At 49.2% G+C, this 14,423-nt stretch overlaps 6 protein-coding genes across 6 annotated transcripts; 3 read left to right on the forward strand and 3 right to left on the reverse strand.

The window, feature by feature from the left end:
* Nucleotides 1–92: 92 nt before the first annotated feature.
* FMAN_06566 (related to NADPH oxidase homolog 1) lies at nt 93–2,339 on the reverse strand (the record flags this gene model as incomplete). The annotated part of the gene is made up of 1 exon (XM_041826637.1): nt 93–2,339. One exon carries the CDS (start codon nt 2,337–2,339, stop codon nt 93–95), a length of 2,247 nt encoding a protein of 748 aa, XP_041677680.1.
* Nucleotides 2,340–4,077: 1,738 nt separating this feature from the next.
* On the forward strand, nt 4,078–5,993 carry FMAN_06565 (uncharacterized protein; the record flags this gene model as incomplete). Its single annotated transcript, XM_041826638.1, has 4 exons — nt 4,078–4,479; nt 4,527–4,620; nt 4,673–5,273; nt 5,324–5,993. The coding sequence occupies 4 exons, from the start codon at nt 4,078–4,080 to the stop codon at nt 5,991–5,993; spliced, it is 1,767 nt and encodes a 588-aa protein (XP_041677681.1).
* A 1,406-nt stretch (nt 5,994–7,399) lies between these two features.
* On the reverse strand, nt 7,400–8,548 carry FMAN_06564 (uncharacterized protein; the record flags this gene model as incomplete). The annotated part of the gene is made up of 1 exon (XM_041826639.1): nt 7,400–8,548. The coding sequence occupies one exon, from the start codon at nt 8,546–8,548 to the stop codon at nt 7,400–7,402; it is 1,149 nt and encodes a 382-aa protein (XP_041677682.1).
* A 1,199-nt stretch (nt 8,549–9,747) lies between these two features.
* FMAN_06563 (uncharacterized protein) lies at nt 9,748–11,418 on the forward strand (the record flags this gene model as incomplete). Its single annotated transcript, XM_041826640.1, has 1 exon — nt 9,748–11,418. One exon carries the CDS (start codon nt 9,748–9,750, stop codon nt 11,416–11,418), a length of 1,671 nt encoding a protein of 556 aa, XP_041677683.1.
* Nucleotides 11,419–11,987: 569 nt separating this feature from the next.
* Nucleotides 11,988–12,780, forward strand: FMAN_06562 (putative tetrahydroxynaphthalene reductase; the record flags this gene model as incomplete). The annotated part of the gene is made up of 2 exons (XM_041826641.1): nt 11,988–12,350; nt 12,403–12,780. 2 exons carry the CDS (start codon nt 11,988–11,990, stop codon nt 12,778–12,780), a joined length of 741 nt encoding a protein of 246 aa, XP_041677684.1.
* Nucleotides 12,781–13,000: 220 nt separating this feature from the next.
* On the reverse strand, nt 13,001–14,420 carry FMAN_06561 (uncharacterized protein; the record flags this gene model as incomplete). Its single annotated transcript, XM_041826643.1, has 2 exons — nt 13,001–13,905; nt 14,219–14,420. The coding sequence occupies 2 exons, from the start codon at nt 14,418–14,420 to the stop codon at nt 13,001–13,003; spliced, it is 1,107 nt and encodes a 368-aa protein (XP_041677685.1).
* Nucleotides 14,421–14,423: the final 3 nt, after the last annotated feature.

Here is a 14,423-nt window from a genome sequence, read left to right on the forward strand (position 1 = left end):
CTTTCCATTGCATCCCGAATTCGAGGTCGTCGCCGTATTCGCCAAGAAAAGTCCGTCTTATTCGTGTACACATGCATATTACAAGATTATAGCTATCCAAATACCTCGATCATGAAGTGATACTCCAACTTACTACCATCCTGCCAGCCTCTCAACGTAAGCTCGCGACACTTATCCGCCAAAATCTCTCCAACAACGGGCGCACCGCAGTAAAACACGCCAACCTTGAGCTCCTCATCCTCTTGATGGTCCTCATCTTTCTTATCCCGTCTGTTCTTCCTTTTGCTGGCCCTGAACTTGAGCATCTCCTCATAATGCTCATCCAGGATCTTGTCGAAATCAGGTCTTCCGAAATGCGTTGGGTTGAGAAGACCGGTGAGGGGAGATGCTGGGTGCTCATCTGTACGATGCATCTCCAGTAGCCAGCGGTATACGTGGGTGGTGAGTTTCTTGCGTTTCGCTGTGACGTGGGTATTGATGCGGATGTCGAGATGAGGGTGGACTTCGTGCTCACGATGCCAGTCTTGGCTCATTGATACGTCGTTCAGAAGATCGGAAAGCCAGAGTAGGTAATTTCGCTCTCGAACCATCCAGTGGAAATCAACGCGTCGATAGTCATCAGCAAAAGTGGCGGCGCGGTCGGTTTGGGGCTGCTTCTCTTTGTTGATAAGGTCGGGACCAACACTCCCTTGCCTTGTTGGAGACTCAGGGACGTTGTCGTTGTTCTCAGCATCAGTACTTGTGATTGATGCTGAACCGCTGCGCTCTGGATAAATAGCAGTGACATCAGAGTCATGGCGAGGATGGTCAACTTCGTGATTGGGGCCACCGTGATCAAGATCATCGTTGTACTGCAGATCAGCCAAGATGCCGGAGAATGGAGTGACTCCAATACCAGCGCCAATGATGAGAGAGTGGTTAAAGTCGTAGAATCGTTGGGCAGGTGCACCGAACGGCCCGTTGATGCCGACCTCGATCTCAGACTCCCCAGACTCGCCACCAAGTTCACGAAGCTTCGCAGTCCAGTTGCCGTCCGTCTTGATGTGCAGCATCATCTTGTTGCCGCGACAGAAAGAGACCGTGAATGGGTGCCATTGGAAGAAGCTGATCTTGGGAACTTGAAGGAAGATGTACTGGCCAGCTTTGTACTTCCAGAGTCGCTCGCTGGGGATGACGGCGGTGATCTCGACGGTCTCTTTGTCAAGAACCTTCATAGTGGCTTTGATGCGATGAAATCCAAGGCAGACACGGACGGCGCGCTCAACTAGAACGAGGAGGGTTGGAAAGGCGAGAAAGTATCCGAACATGGGCCACTGGAGCAATGCGGCTGTGCCATGGGCCATCATCAGACCAATGATGGGGAACATGAGTAGATGGCCAAGCTGAAAGATCTCGTAATTCCATCTTCGCACTTGGGGAATGCTGAGCAGTGAGAGAATGTAGAAGAGGCCGAGGGCTGTGATTCCCGTGAAGCCTGGTAGCGAGCGAACGTAGTCGATGTACGGGCGGGGGACCATGTCTGGGCCAAGAGCTTCTGCGACAGCGTCTTCATTCTTGGGGTCGCTGCCGTGCACGAATGATCCCGTCAAATGGCCAATGGCATGCAGCGTAGCCAGCAGAATCGCGACACAAGAGATTCGGATATGGAACTCCTGCGACAAGTCCCAGTTGAAGAATCGTGAGATGTGATACGACCTGCGCAGCCATGTAGAAAAGTATCGCGACATGCTGAGAATCAGGAAAAAGAATGTCGGATACAACGCACCAGCACATGTTTTGGCCATGACGACACCCCAGCCGAAGGCTTCACGATAGCCAGGCGTGGTTTGGTACTTGACCAATTGCCAGATGCCAAACGCGCACTGCATGCCAATAACGACTCCTAGAAACACAATCTCCGGCCCATGGACAGCCCAGTACGAGCGAATCCGTCTCCAACCCGGCAATCGCTTAATGTAGCTCTTATCCTCATCCTCCTCCTTCTTCGCCTGCTTCAAGGAGGGGATCTTCCACTCCTTCACCATCTTCGCAAACTCATCCCTCGGGATCTTGTCCGCGTCGGAGCCCATCATACTGCGCAGGAACTGATGGCGCGCACGGTCATCTTGGGTATGGTCCCGCTGTATGACGTGGTGGGCGCTCGGTTTGGGGACTAGCTCGGCGTGCTCTTGATCGAGCTTTCGCTCGACTTCGTTGTAGTTTATGAAGCCATCGTTATTATGGTCGAGGTCGTCAAGGAATTCGGAGATCTCATCGTCGGTTAGGTATTGGATGTTGTTGGAGTTGCGGATTGGATGGTCGGCTACGATGGATTTTCGGTGAGGGTTGGACTCTGCCATTGCAGGAGCTGAGTGAACAAGGTTGTCTGCACAATGGAGCAAGAACAACTTCACATCATCTTGGAAAGAGGATTAAAAAGAACTTTAGAGGGATTGAACAAGAACCACCAAGATAACACCCAAGAACAGAGTACGTCAGCGTCGAGCCACGCCAAGTCCCAAGCGTTGAACAACTCAACCCTAAACGCAACTTTAATTTCACGGCGAGCTCCCGTTTCACATGCGGTCTCGCATCACGGCGCAGCCAAGGCCTCAAATGCCCTGATTTCCATCCCGTGGATGACGGTGCCCAGAAACGAGGCTTAATCGCACCCAATGGACTTGACCAATTGGAGTTTTGCTGATTGCGCCCAGTTTCTTGGTTAAGCTTCTGGGCGACTTGGCGATCTTGGCTTTAGTTTGGCTTATCGTAAGAACGTGATTGGGTGAGAAAGGGCCTCGCTTATCGTGCAGGGAGGCAAATGCATCGGCTTTCTTGAATACGAGGGTCAGGAAGGAACCCGTTGTACAATGGCCCTTTTCAGACAAGATGCTCTATTGCACAATCTTCGGCGAGTATTGTAGTCAAGACAAGTGGCGATGACTATTTCAAGGCTTTGTTGATTATCCTTCCTCTAACCGGAGCACTGTCGACTTCACCTTACCCAAACTATGGGGCCTTTCACGGCTGCGCCAATAAGACCCCAGGAACAAAATGCATTTGGTCTCGGGTAGGTCATTGCTGCAAAGGCACAACAAGCAAATTTTACGGAACGGTGGAGTAAAGAAGCATTCTGCCTGATCTGGCTATGCTGAGAAGGCTGTCGAAGTATGAATTTGGATGGTCTACAAGGAGACATAAGGTGTGAACTCTGCTTGACTTGCGCTTCTTACAACGCGCATCTGCATCCTTGTTCGGTGTGAACTTTACACGCGCTCAACATACCTCAAGGGTACGACACATTTTCATTTCCAGCTACATACTGAACTGCAAGATGGGACGTGGAGAAACGTTGTGTCGATGAGCCTTGTGGTGCGCTTATCGTCAAGACCATTCGCAACACCCAGGAACAAGCCATTTACAGACCCCGAGACAATTCGCGCTTTGCTTCTGTGTCTCATTCCATCAGAGAGATACAGTAGCAATTACCAATGCACATCACCCCAATTGGTTAACCCAGATTCACTGTCCATGTTCTCATCACGTGAACATTCCCAATCAAACGCCTCCCGAGCGCGGAAGACCAGGCGGTGAAATAGTGCTACGACATAGTTATGCAAATTGTGCTAGCCCGTTCATAAAACACGACGATCACAATCATTGTGGGAACAACTGCCGGCAACACGAGTCGGAATTCCACAGCAGCGGGGCAAATGAAGTCATGGAGAAGGCTAATTCTCGTATTGAAGATTGAGATCTCCAGTTTTCATGGCCAAACCAGATGACGATGGCACTTCTGATTTGGCAACTTGAAGATCCATACCCCGGTTGTTTCATGCAACGTTTAATTCCAGGGTCCTTTATTTTTACTCCTTTGGATCATGAAACGGAAGTTTCTTTTCTTTCAGTTAACCGCCTTTCACTTGCTTTCAGCCTCTGATTCTGAAGTGTTCACTTCTTTGAGGCATTGGTTTGTCTTTTACTGTGGCTCTTTTGAGACATTTACTGTCATCACACGCTCCTTCGCCCCATTCTTTATTCTGTTCTTGGCTCTCAATACGGTAGTCTTACCGCAAAGTCTAGTACTAATATCCCATAATGTTTGAGACCCAAAACATGGCCTCTCCTTGGCCATTAAAGGATGAATTTATAAGTGATAGCGACCGCGACCGTGATAAAGCACCTTGGCATCGTCTCGAGAATTTCCCGACGCCGTTTGCGGAACAATATGCCAGACTCAGTCAGCCTTGGCTTCCCGGCTTCTGGATTCGGTTCCCCTATCGCGGCCTTGGCATGTGGCTCTTGGCGTTACTGGGGACTATTGCGGCCGTTATGATCCTCGTTTATAGCGATGGAGTGCCTGTTGATCATTGGGATGAGCGGATACAGCCTACGGTATGGCTGGCTTTGACATCTGCCTTGTCGGGAGCTTTTCTTGCTTGTGCTTTTACCGAGGGAGCGGCTATTTCGTACTGGAGAGCAGCTGGTAAACCAGTTACTGTAAGTAAGCCCAAGGCTTTCAGACATCAGTTGTTGATTGAGGCTAGTTGCAACAACTCCAAGCTGTGTATGGCTCCTCGACTGGTATCATCCAAGCCGCTGTCAACTTGTTTACCTGGAAGTCGAAGACATTAGGCCTAGGTATGATTGGCATATAGTCCTGCAATGGCTGCTGAGGTGCTAATTATGACAGCCTCAATTCTCATGACACTCTCCGTCCTGCGCGGCCCTCTCATGCAGCGCGCCTCATCAACAACAAACCACTACCAGGCCCAGCAAGGAACCGTAAACTTTCATATCGCGAGAGAACTTCCCGAGAACTACGCATCCATAATGACTGGTAGAACTCATTCAACTTCACTGCTTACCAAGAACTTCAGCGACGTCGCCCAAAGCTACAGTCGCCGATCTGACATGGCCGTTTTCGATACTTCCTGCACCAACTGTACAACTTCAGTACAAGGCTTTGGTTTCGACGTCAATTGTACCGAAACGACAAGGGACTTCAATCTCACAATCGGCACGGACAGGGCTAGCATGCTGAGAGCTATGGACGGAGCATATTTCTTCCAGGTCAATGTTACCGAGTATAGTGACTGGGGCGTTAACGACCTGGCCAATGGTTCATTCCTACGATACACTACGCTCTATAAGGACACAGACAAGTGCAATGGAAAGACCAAGGTCCAAACTTGCGACCTTCACGGTGGAATTGCCAAGTTCCCAGTACGAATGGATGGGACGACAGTCGAGCTGCTGGGAACGCGGAAGGACGACAAGTTTATCGAAAGGAAGTATGTGCTACCCCTCCATACCACATAGCTGTTTACTGATTAGGTCGAAGATACATGTTGCCCGCTGATTTGGTCATGTCTGGGTCAGGAAATATTCTGGGAGGCTTCAGCATGATTGCAAAATCGCTCTACGAGTCTCAAGCTTTCATGCGCTTTACGGGCGCTACTGGCTACGATGTCAGTTCAACAGGTTTGCCAGCAACCCAGTATCTCACCATGAACGGCACAACCCCAGGCTGCGGAGATCGGTGGGATAACCCGATGGAAGATATCATCGAGCTTACCCGTGACATTGGCTTTCGAGCAAGTCTTCAATACGCCAAATACAACACGACAGACAAGCAAAAAGTCGAGTACGACAGCGGCACCACGACGCTAGTATACGTAACGAATTACGACAAGATGTGGATAGCGATTGCAGTTTCGCTGGTTGGCATTTTCGCTGTCCTGCCTACTTTCTGGGGCTGGTGGGAGCTCGGCCGAGATGTCAGTCTTAACCCGCTCGAGATTGCGAATGCCTTTGGAACTGTTGGGCAGGAATCGCATATTATGAGAAACGTTGATCCGAATCAGAACGTCGGAGGAATTGTGAATGCGGTTAATGATATTGGGCCTGTGAGATATGGTGCTTGGGAGATGAGCGATGGTGTTGTCAGACTCGGGTTTGCGGGAGCTGGCTTGGTGAGGAACCCGTCCAAGGGGGAGAGATTCAATTATTAGTTTCTGAATAAATTTTTTCTTAATGTCTATCAAATTTCGATCTGGTCGTCGATTTATCCTAAGGTATTTGGAGGTTAATAGATGAAATATATCGTGTCCTCATCCCTCTCCAGTGTTCGCAGCCTAAAGCTTGATCTTATAGGCAAGGGCGGACTCGGGAGACTCTATTAAACCAGGTCGTGGACAACAAAGAGGGTCATCGGCATTCTTAGAGGAGAATGCGAACAGACTCAAATGATGACGAAGATGGTTCTGTTGAAGAGGAAGATCTGAAATCGAAGCTTGGACAAAGACCACATACTGATGAACCACGGAGATTTGGGTGTCTGTATCTCGAGAGAGAACCTAGCAGTATGAAGAACTGGTCACGATAGTGAATACAGGCCCATTTGGGTTCAGCAAGCCTGCCACCTTCGCTGAGTTTTCTCGCCGAGAGTTTCCTCCATTAGTTCCACGGGAGTTCGAGGTTCTTTTGCAGTCAGGGTTTCAGAATGCAGAAAAGAAAAGATGTCCAACAGTTCGGCATGTCGTTCTGAATCTCCAGTATCGGCTTGCAGCCCTCATTGAACAGTCAGAGAGAGAGAGGGGTTGGTGGAAGAACTGCTCCAACTGCTAAGAACTAGACGCCTAGACCAGATGGGGATGTGAAGGGCGCTCAGGGTCCAGAAGGGTGCTTCAAAAAATACTGGGAGATAGTGGCGCTTTGAACTCGTGTCTTTCTTAACCAGTTTTGGGGACTAATCCACTCGAGCTTTACATGAGTTGGGATCTCACGTCGCAATACCTGTTCGATCATACATTCCATGGTCAGTATTCCCTTCCTCAGCTAGGAAAACAACGTGAGACGACTTAAAAGCACGGGGATAGAGTTAATCAGCTATCCGATAGGCTTGGTGGGTTCTATAGCTTTTTATTTATTTGTTGTAAGTCGAAATCGCGGCATGATTATTTGACCATCCGAGAAGCCACCTCCACTTACTTTCTGTAGAACCGTCTACTTGCTGCGGAAGGATCACAGATTTCAGCAACCATCTCACTGTATGGTCTGGGAATTGGTGGATCCGCATGGAGGCTAAATCTGGTCTGAATGGGATAAGGAGATGCATGTATTTGGGGACACTATGTGAGTTGAGAGTTGGGTTTGGGCAGTCAAGCCTGGTACACTACAATACAATACAAAACGTCTTTATGACGATCAAAACTCCGCCCTTGCATTCCATATCCATTTGTGCCCAATCCAGGCGTCAGACGATTTTACATCCAGTGAATCCCTAAGAGAGGAAATGAAGTCCGACACCTCGATCCCAAATTTTGAAAAGACTAAGGTAAGTTAGCATAAGCTGACCATAAGTTTAGGATAAGCTTAGGATACCTTTTGCTCAATTTATTTTAACACCGCGGCGGCCCTAGTAGGCCGGATGAAAAAAGCAAAAGCTAGAAAAACAGCCACTGAGGTCGATGACTCGGTCTTTCACCTCAATGTCCGCCTCGGGGTCCAATGGAAGCCCATTCTGGGGGCGGAGGTCGTCGAGGTAGAACGGTCCGATGGCGCTGAGAGGGAAAAGCCAAAATCCAATGGCGGGGGGCTCCCGGCTGTACTCTTCGTACTCCCGCTGTGTATTGTTGTAGACGCCTCTCTGCTCATCCAGATCGCCGTTAATGCAAACACAATGCGGCTCATAGTTGTAGGTGAGCATGAATTGCTCTTTGGCCTGGTAGACACCTTCAGGGATGTCGAGTATCTGCATCAGATTGCAGAAGGAATAATACCCACGACGAGGGTCCTTGTTGCCGATGTGGACGGCTGTGAGTTCGTTTTCATACAATCCCGACTTATAGTTGAAGGAACCTTTGTCGTATTCATCGGTTTGTACACGTTTGGCGAGGAGGCGAGGCGATTCGTTGATGACCCGCAGGTCACTTCCGTACATCAAAAGCTGGGTACATTTGTTGGGTACGAGCCCGACAAATGTGAGGACCTCGAGCCGACGAATTGCCTCGATGAAAAGAAGACGCTCGTCGTCAGAGATGCGAAACTCATCCTCGTCGTGGCGGAGCTCACAGTCGAGGGCCAAGTTGACGAGGCCGACATTGTGCTTGTCTGCGGCGAAAACAGCATCAGCAAACTTCTCGAAATGCATAAGTGACAAGTAGTTCGTTTCGATGTGGATCGTATCCAATTCAGGGCAGAGGAATAGGATGCCCTCGCTGCTTCCATCAGGGTCGAGTCGACGGCACGGGAGCTGCACACGGTAGAAGTCTTTGGCGGCGCGGCGCGACTCCGATGTGGTGTGTAGAAGCGGGTGGTACGTCGCACCCTTCTTGACGAAGACTTCGTATGGCTTTTCGTCGCCATGGTCGACAAATGAGGTTTCTTCGTGATGACAGTTCCAGGCCGAGAACTCCCAAAGGCCCCTATCAGCAACAAGGACCTTGATGTGTCGATAGTTCGACAGTGCGGACTCCCAGATATCAAGGCGCATTTCAAGAGGGAGATTTTTGAATGGATGGAACGTGTCGAGTTGACTTATCAAGGGGCATGAGGATGCAGTCATCCAGCTGCTGCTTGCTATAAGGTACCAAAGTCATGTTGTACGGACCCGATCCTGGTGCTCGAAGGGAAGCAGCAGTGATGATGTGCTGGTCTGGGGATAATTAAAGATTTAGGTAAGGTTTAGGAGAGGTTAGATGAAGATTTGATGTAGAAAGGGAAGTTTGAAGAGAGGAAAGTTGGTAGAGATTGAAGAGGAGTAACAGCACAGGATACAAACAGGATACAACAGGCACTCGCGCGCGATGATTTGGCACTGGCAGATTCTCAGGAGGCTGGCGTGAGTAGAAGAGTCTGGAGCGTCAGGACTTCACTCTTCTACTGCGAGTTCTAGTGTTAGCGCAACTCTGCCCGGCATCACGAAAAGCGGGACCACAGGTGAATTGCAGAAGCCGTTTGCCTGCAACTGACAGTGGGAACCAAAACCTAATGCTTAGCCTTTGTTCACGTAGAACTGGGACTACTGGGGCATGAATCACGGCGCAATACGTATTGTGAGAGGCACGGACACGGTCAGAGCTCGAGTTGGACACCAAACAGCGCATCCAATCCGAGTGCGCGCCCCTGGTATGAACATTGGATGAACATTTGATACGATTTATGGGATGAAACAAGTAGTATAGTACTTCTACGAGTATTGTCTTTGACCTCGTTTGTGATGTTTCTGGACTTCCCCTGAACGCGTCACAAGCTCAAACTTGGTCACGAACAAAGCCTGTGGATAACTCACCTAGAAAACGGCGCAGGATAGAAAACTGTCGACGTTTTGTGTTGTACTGTAATGTCGTAGGCCTGACCACCCAATCTCAACTTTCAACTCACATAGTCCCCAAATACCGCTACCTAAACGTGATGTTCTCTTTTTGACGAGCATAAATACAGCATAGACTATAAACGGAAGGATCACGGGCAAGGCGACCAAAAGCCCTACAAGTATCACGCATTGCTGAAAGAAGATCCATTGACTTGTAGTGAATCCGGCTTGTGAAATCCGCTCAGAGGGCAAGTAGAGGGTACTTCTAAGCCGGTGTCAGATGATTGGCAAGGTTCGTATTCGGTACTTACCGTCTTAGTCAGCAAAACTCATTCCAGGTTCCATCGATGACGATCCCCTCATCCCAATCCCGTCTTGATGTAAGCAAAGCAGATGAACCAAGAAACACTCATGAGACTCGGACAGTTCTATGATTCATACGAAACAACATGAATGCAACCTCTAGCTCGAGCGATAGGAAACAAATTTCCTTCCATTTCTTACCTGTGATAACAGCAGAACCTAATAGCCGCCGCGAGGTTGAGCTCCGACAATCGAGTGCCAAGTCACATCTCGCCAAATCCATGCATCGAAGTAAAAGAGGCAGCAAGACACTGCCATCAGACCAAGAAGACCTCTATTTGCACAAGGCCAATGAGGGTATGACGATGGTGGAGAGGAGAACCAAGAGAAATGACAGACAACTTCTGCTTACCTCTGGTCAGCTCAGCATGTGCGTTATCCCCGACAGGATAGTGGATCCTCACACCAAGATGCTGCTTCACTACTGCACGCAGTTTTTCTGGCCAGGGTTCGAGATCGGGTCAGCCGCGTTTCATATCCCACCGTTTGCACTTGATTACAACACGCTTGTTGCTCAAGGTCCAGCATTGGTGCATGCTTGTCTGTGGCAAGCTGCTGTGAACCTTGCGTTCAAGAGAAACTCGCGGGTTGCCGATAAGCAAAGCTTACTACACTACAACCAAGCCATTGCGCATATCTCCAGAGACATCACGAAACCGGTCGCACAGATACCTGAGCAGACTCTTTATGCTATCCTCAGTCTTTGTGGTCCTGAGATGTCACCAGACGATGGAAATGGCATCACCAAAAAGGCGTTTGATCCACCATTATCGGAGCTGTCTTGGATCCACGTCTTTGGAAGCAGACTTCTCATCGATTCACACGCAAGGGCCTTGATGAATCTGGTAGACTTGAAAGGCGGTATTCACAATGTCAAGTATGCGGGCTTCCAAGCTTCCTTCAACTACATGGATCTTGTACGCGCCACGCAAATGCTTGTCAAACCTCACCTTCCAGTGTCTCAGCTTTACGGGCGTGTCAAGGAGACCCATGATAGGGCCAAGTTCTTTGGTTATGCTTCTGACTTTGTCAATCATTCTCCCCTCGACGAATCATCGCATATTATTGACAGGCTGAATATGCTTGGACTATCATGTGATATCAGAGAAGTCATATACGACATGAGGATATGGGTCAAGGTTATTGAGGCACATCATCATGACTCCCTCACAAACCCTGATCTTTCGCTTTTAGCTGCTCACAGAGATCTCATCCAACAGCGCCTTCTTGCAACTCTCCCAGACGGGTACGATGGCAAGAAGCTAGTGCAAATTGACACGCCATCAACAACCACCCCAGACCTCTGTATCAACGAGATCATTCAGACAGCTTTGCTGATATTCTCCTTGGGCGTTACATGCCCAATCTCCTACGCGCCCCCTTACCATCATGCTGCGCAGAGGTTACAGGCACAGCTCATCCTGTATAAGGATCGAGCAACCCATCTAGGATTGTCTGACTTGTTGATATGGCTCGGCATGTTGGGAATCCTTTGTACGGAACAGGTTGGGTCCCAGCTCAGAGAGTGGTTCGTTGGATTCCTCGGTTTGGTAGAACGGAAGCGCGGAGTCGCTGGGGACACCAGGGACTGGGATCTAGTCAAGAAAGAATCACTGGAGCCCATCTTGTGGTCTTCTGTCGCTTGCGATACTACAGCAGAAAAGGCGTGGCACGATGTCCAAGATGTCGCGGGCGAGACATCTTGGAATTGGGGTAGGACAACATGGTCGACGATGCTTGGGACTATATGTGGATAAATCAACAAGACTATTGGCAGCTCCTCCACCAATAGCATGAAGAGACTGCCATTCAAGCGGTTCGGCCAAATACGAAAGTAAACCCAGGCATGGTCCTCGCTCGCCCCCGGCAGTTTCGGAGTCACTCCATGAAGCCTGTGTTCCCTCTCAGAGATGTAAGCGTCATCACCATCGATAAGGCTTCCTCTTTATGAGCGCTATTCCTCATCGAGTATATACACTAAATGTCCTTGCATGGGCTAGTGCTGACCCAAGGCGGGTCAAGCCGTTACCTCCAGACCGTCTGACCATTGATCTGAGAGCGACAGTCGGGCTTTTGTTAACACTTGCGATGAGGGCGACGAGCAAATGGGCGAACCCTCGTATCTCCGGTATCTCTACACTGATACCTAATTCTTTCCTGGCCAGCAACCAGGTTCAGGTATGCCACAGGTTTGAAAGGACGAGGTGCTTGGTAACAACATCTTGCTATATATCTGAGCACTCGTCCTTGGTCTCCAAGTTTTACACGACTTATCCTGCCATCACTTCCATCCATCAACTACACCCAAATCTTACCTTACAACATTATGTCTCTTAACAGAAAAGTTGTTCTGGTCACAGGCGGCTCCAAGGGAATAGGGAAAGCCGTCGTAGAGCGTGTTGTGGCCGACGGTGCGAATGTTGTCATCAACTACTCCAGCGATAACAAACCCGCGGAAGAGCTTGTCAGCAAAATAGGTTCTGAGAGAGCTCTTGCTTTCAAAGCTGATGTCTCGAACATCTCTGAGATCGAGAAACTTGTGCAAGCGACGGTTGAGAAGTTCGGCAAGATCGATTGCGTAATGGCAAATGCTGCATGCGCCCCCATGAATGATCTGGACAGCACAACAGAGGAAGACTTCGACAAGGCCTTTAATTTGAACGTCAAGGGACCTTACTTCCTGGTTCAAGTAAGTTTTCTGCTCTGGTTCGTCTGGCCACAGTTCCACTAACAACCATCAGAAAGCAGTTAAGCACATGCCACGAGATGGCCGAGTCATCCTCGTGTCAAGCGGTGTTCTTCACCAATCTCAAGTCGCGCCTCGCTATCTTCTTTATGCATCCTCGAAAGGCTCCGTTGAGCAGATGACACGAATTCTCGCCAAAGACCTCGGACCCAAGGGCATCACTGTCAATGCCATCGCCCCTGGTCCGACAGCCACAGAAATGTTCTTCCAGGGAAAATCGCAGGAACTTATCGATACCATCGCCGGCTTTAGCCCTCTTGGGCGCTTGGGGAAGCCTGAGGAAATTGCTGCTTTGGCTGCCTTTCTTGCTGGTCCAACTAGTTCCTGGGTGTCTGGGCAGGTCATTGGGGCCAATGGGGGTTCCTTTGTGTAAATTGTGACCATGTTATGTTCGTTATATGCTGAGTTATGGACTTTGGAGATCATATTCGTCTATTTCACTGGTGCATATGCATAAAATGTTAAGAATCAAAAGGACCCTGACTGAAATTGGATCTACTGCTAAAGATTGAGCCTTTACTGCGTAGGGAGAATACGGTGTATATCTAACTACGGGATGACTGCGGCCTATAAGGTTAACCTTTAGGCTGCAGTTAATCTATATAGAATGACTCAGGAAATCCTGTAGGACCCTCTCCTGGTTGATAATCTCCCGGTGAGATTGACTGTGACACTTTAGTTATTGTTGCTGGGTATACCAGTGGTGGTGATTTTGGTGCTGCTGTTGGCTCTAGACCCGGCGCTTGTGCAGGAGTGTAAAGTGGCGGTCGAAACGGAGGGGGAAGGTAAATTGTCTGTAGGGAAACGGGGACGGGATAGTAGACTGTCTTGGGAGCGGCTTCTGGCTGGTACTCTGGCCCCTGGTGCTGCTGTGTTGGCTTAGGGTTTGGTTGTTCCTTTGTCGAACTTTCGAACTCGATCTCCCGATCACTTCGGTCAATTTCCCAATGAAGCATGTTCTTTCCGTTGTTCCCATCCCAGCATTTCATCTTTCCCTTGCCAGACATACGCGCCACACCCTTGATATCCTGCTTGAATTTGTTGTAGGCCCCAACTACGGTGTCCCCGACATCTTTCGTCCCGAGGATAACAATACGCCCCGGTTCCTTTCGGACTGAGAACCTCATATTGGCACCCATGTTGGTGCCCCCGATCAGAATATCGGTGCTGTAGTAAGAGTCCGTAGCTCCAATTCTCCAGCCACCCTTATGTTTCGCAGTCCAGTCAATAAGGGCATCAGCTCCGTTCGCGAATGGCGAGCGATTGTTAGTTTTCTTTTTGAAATCTGAGTTTGCGCATGTATCCGTCTGGTTATCAAATTCGAACCTGTTGGGCATTCGGTCTTTCGCGTATGCTTGCTCATCCCAGCTTCGCTTCCCCAAAGCGGAGACGTCGTCTGCACTCTTTTCGTCATCCTTGACATCAGGGTCGAATGAGTTATGGACCCAGATAGAGTAGTCACTGCCACTAGAGTGCTTTAGGATGGAGTGTTTATACACTAAAAACGCTCAGGGTCAGTCAAGGCTCACGTCCGGTTGATTGATACTTAAAGCGTATGACATCTCAACGAGAAATATCAAGCCAATATAATTAGCCTTATCTTTTGGAAGGCAGTATGCATATAGCCTCAATAAAGATAAGTCTCAATTAAAATCAGAATAATATGCTTTTTACGATCACTTGATCAGTAAGCTTATTAGCAGTATATCCACTGATAAAGTCACACGTGGCGCAAATAAACAGAGTCAAAAGCACATTAAGCTCTCTCGAAGAGGGGAAGTTCATGTACGGCTTGTCTCGGTATGACTTACTCTTGTTGAGATCTACGCCATGTTGATCAGCTTCTTCGATGTCTCGAGCGGTCAACGGAACATCACGCTTGACACGAACATGTGACACGAAAGTGTTGTTTCGGGTGGCGATGTTGCTTTGTTCATGTGTGTCTTGGGTGAGAAGGCCATTGATGAGAGTCGCTGGCGCCAACACGGCGATGAACAAGGTGAGAAGATGCATTGT

Source organism: Fusarium mangiferae, assembly GCF_900044065.1.
Source record: "Fusarium mangiferae strain MRC7560 genome assembly, contig: FMAN_scaffold002, whole genome shotgun sequence".
NCBI lineage: Eukaryota > Fungi > Ascomycota > Sordariomycetes > Hypocreales > Nectriaceae > Fusarium > Fusarium mangiferae.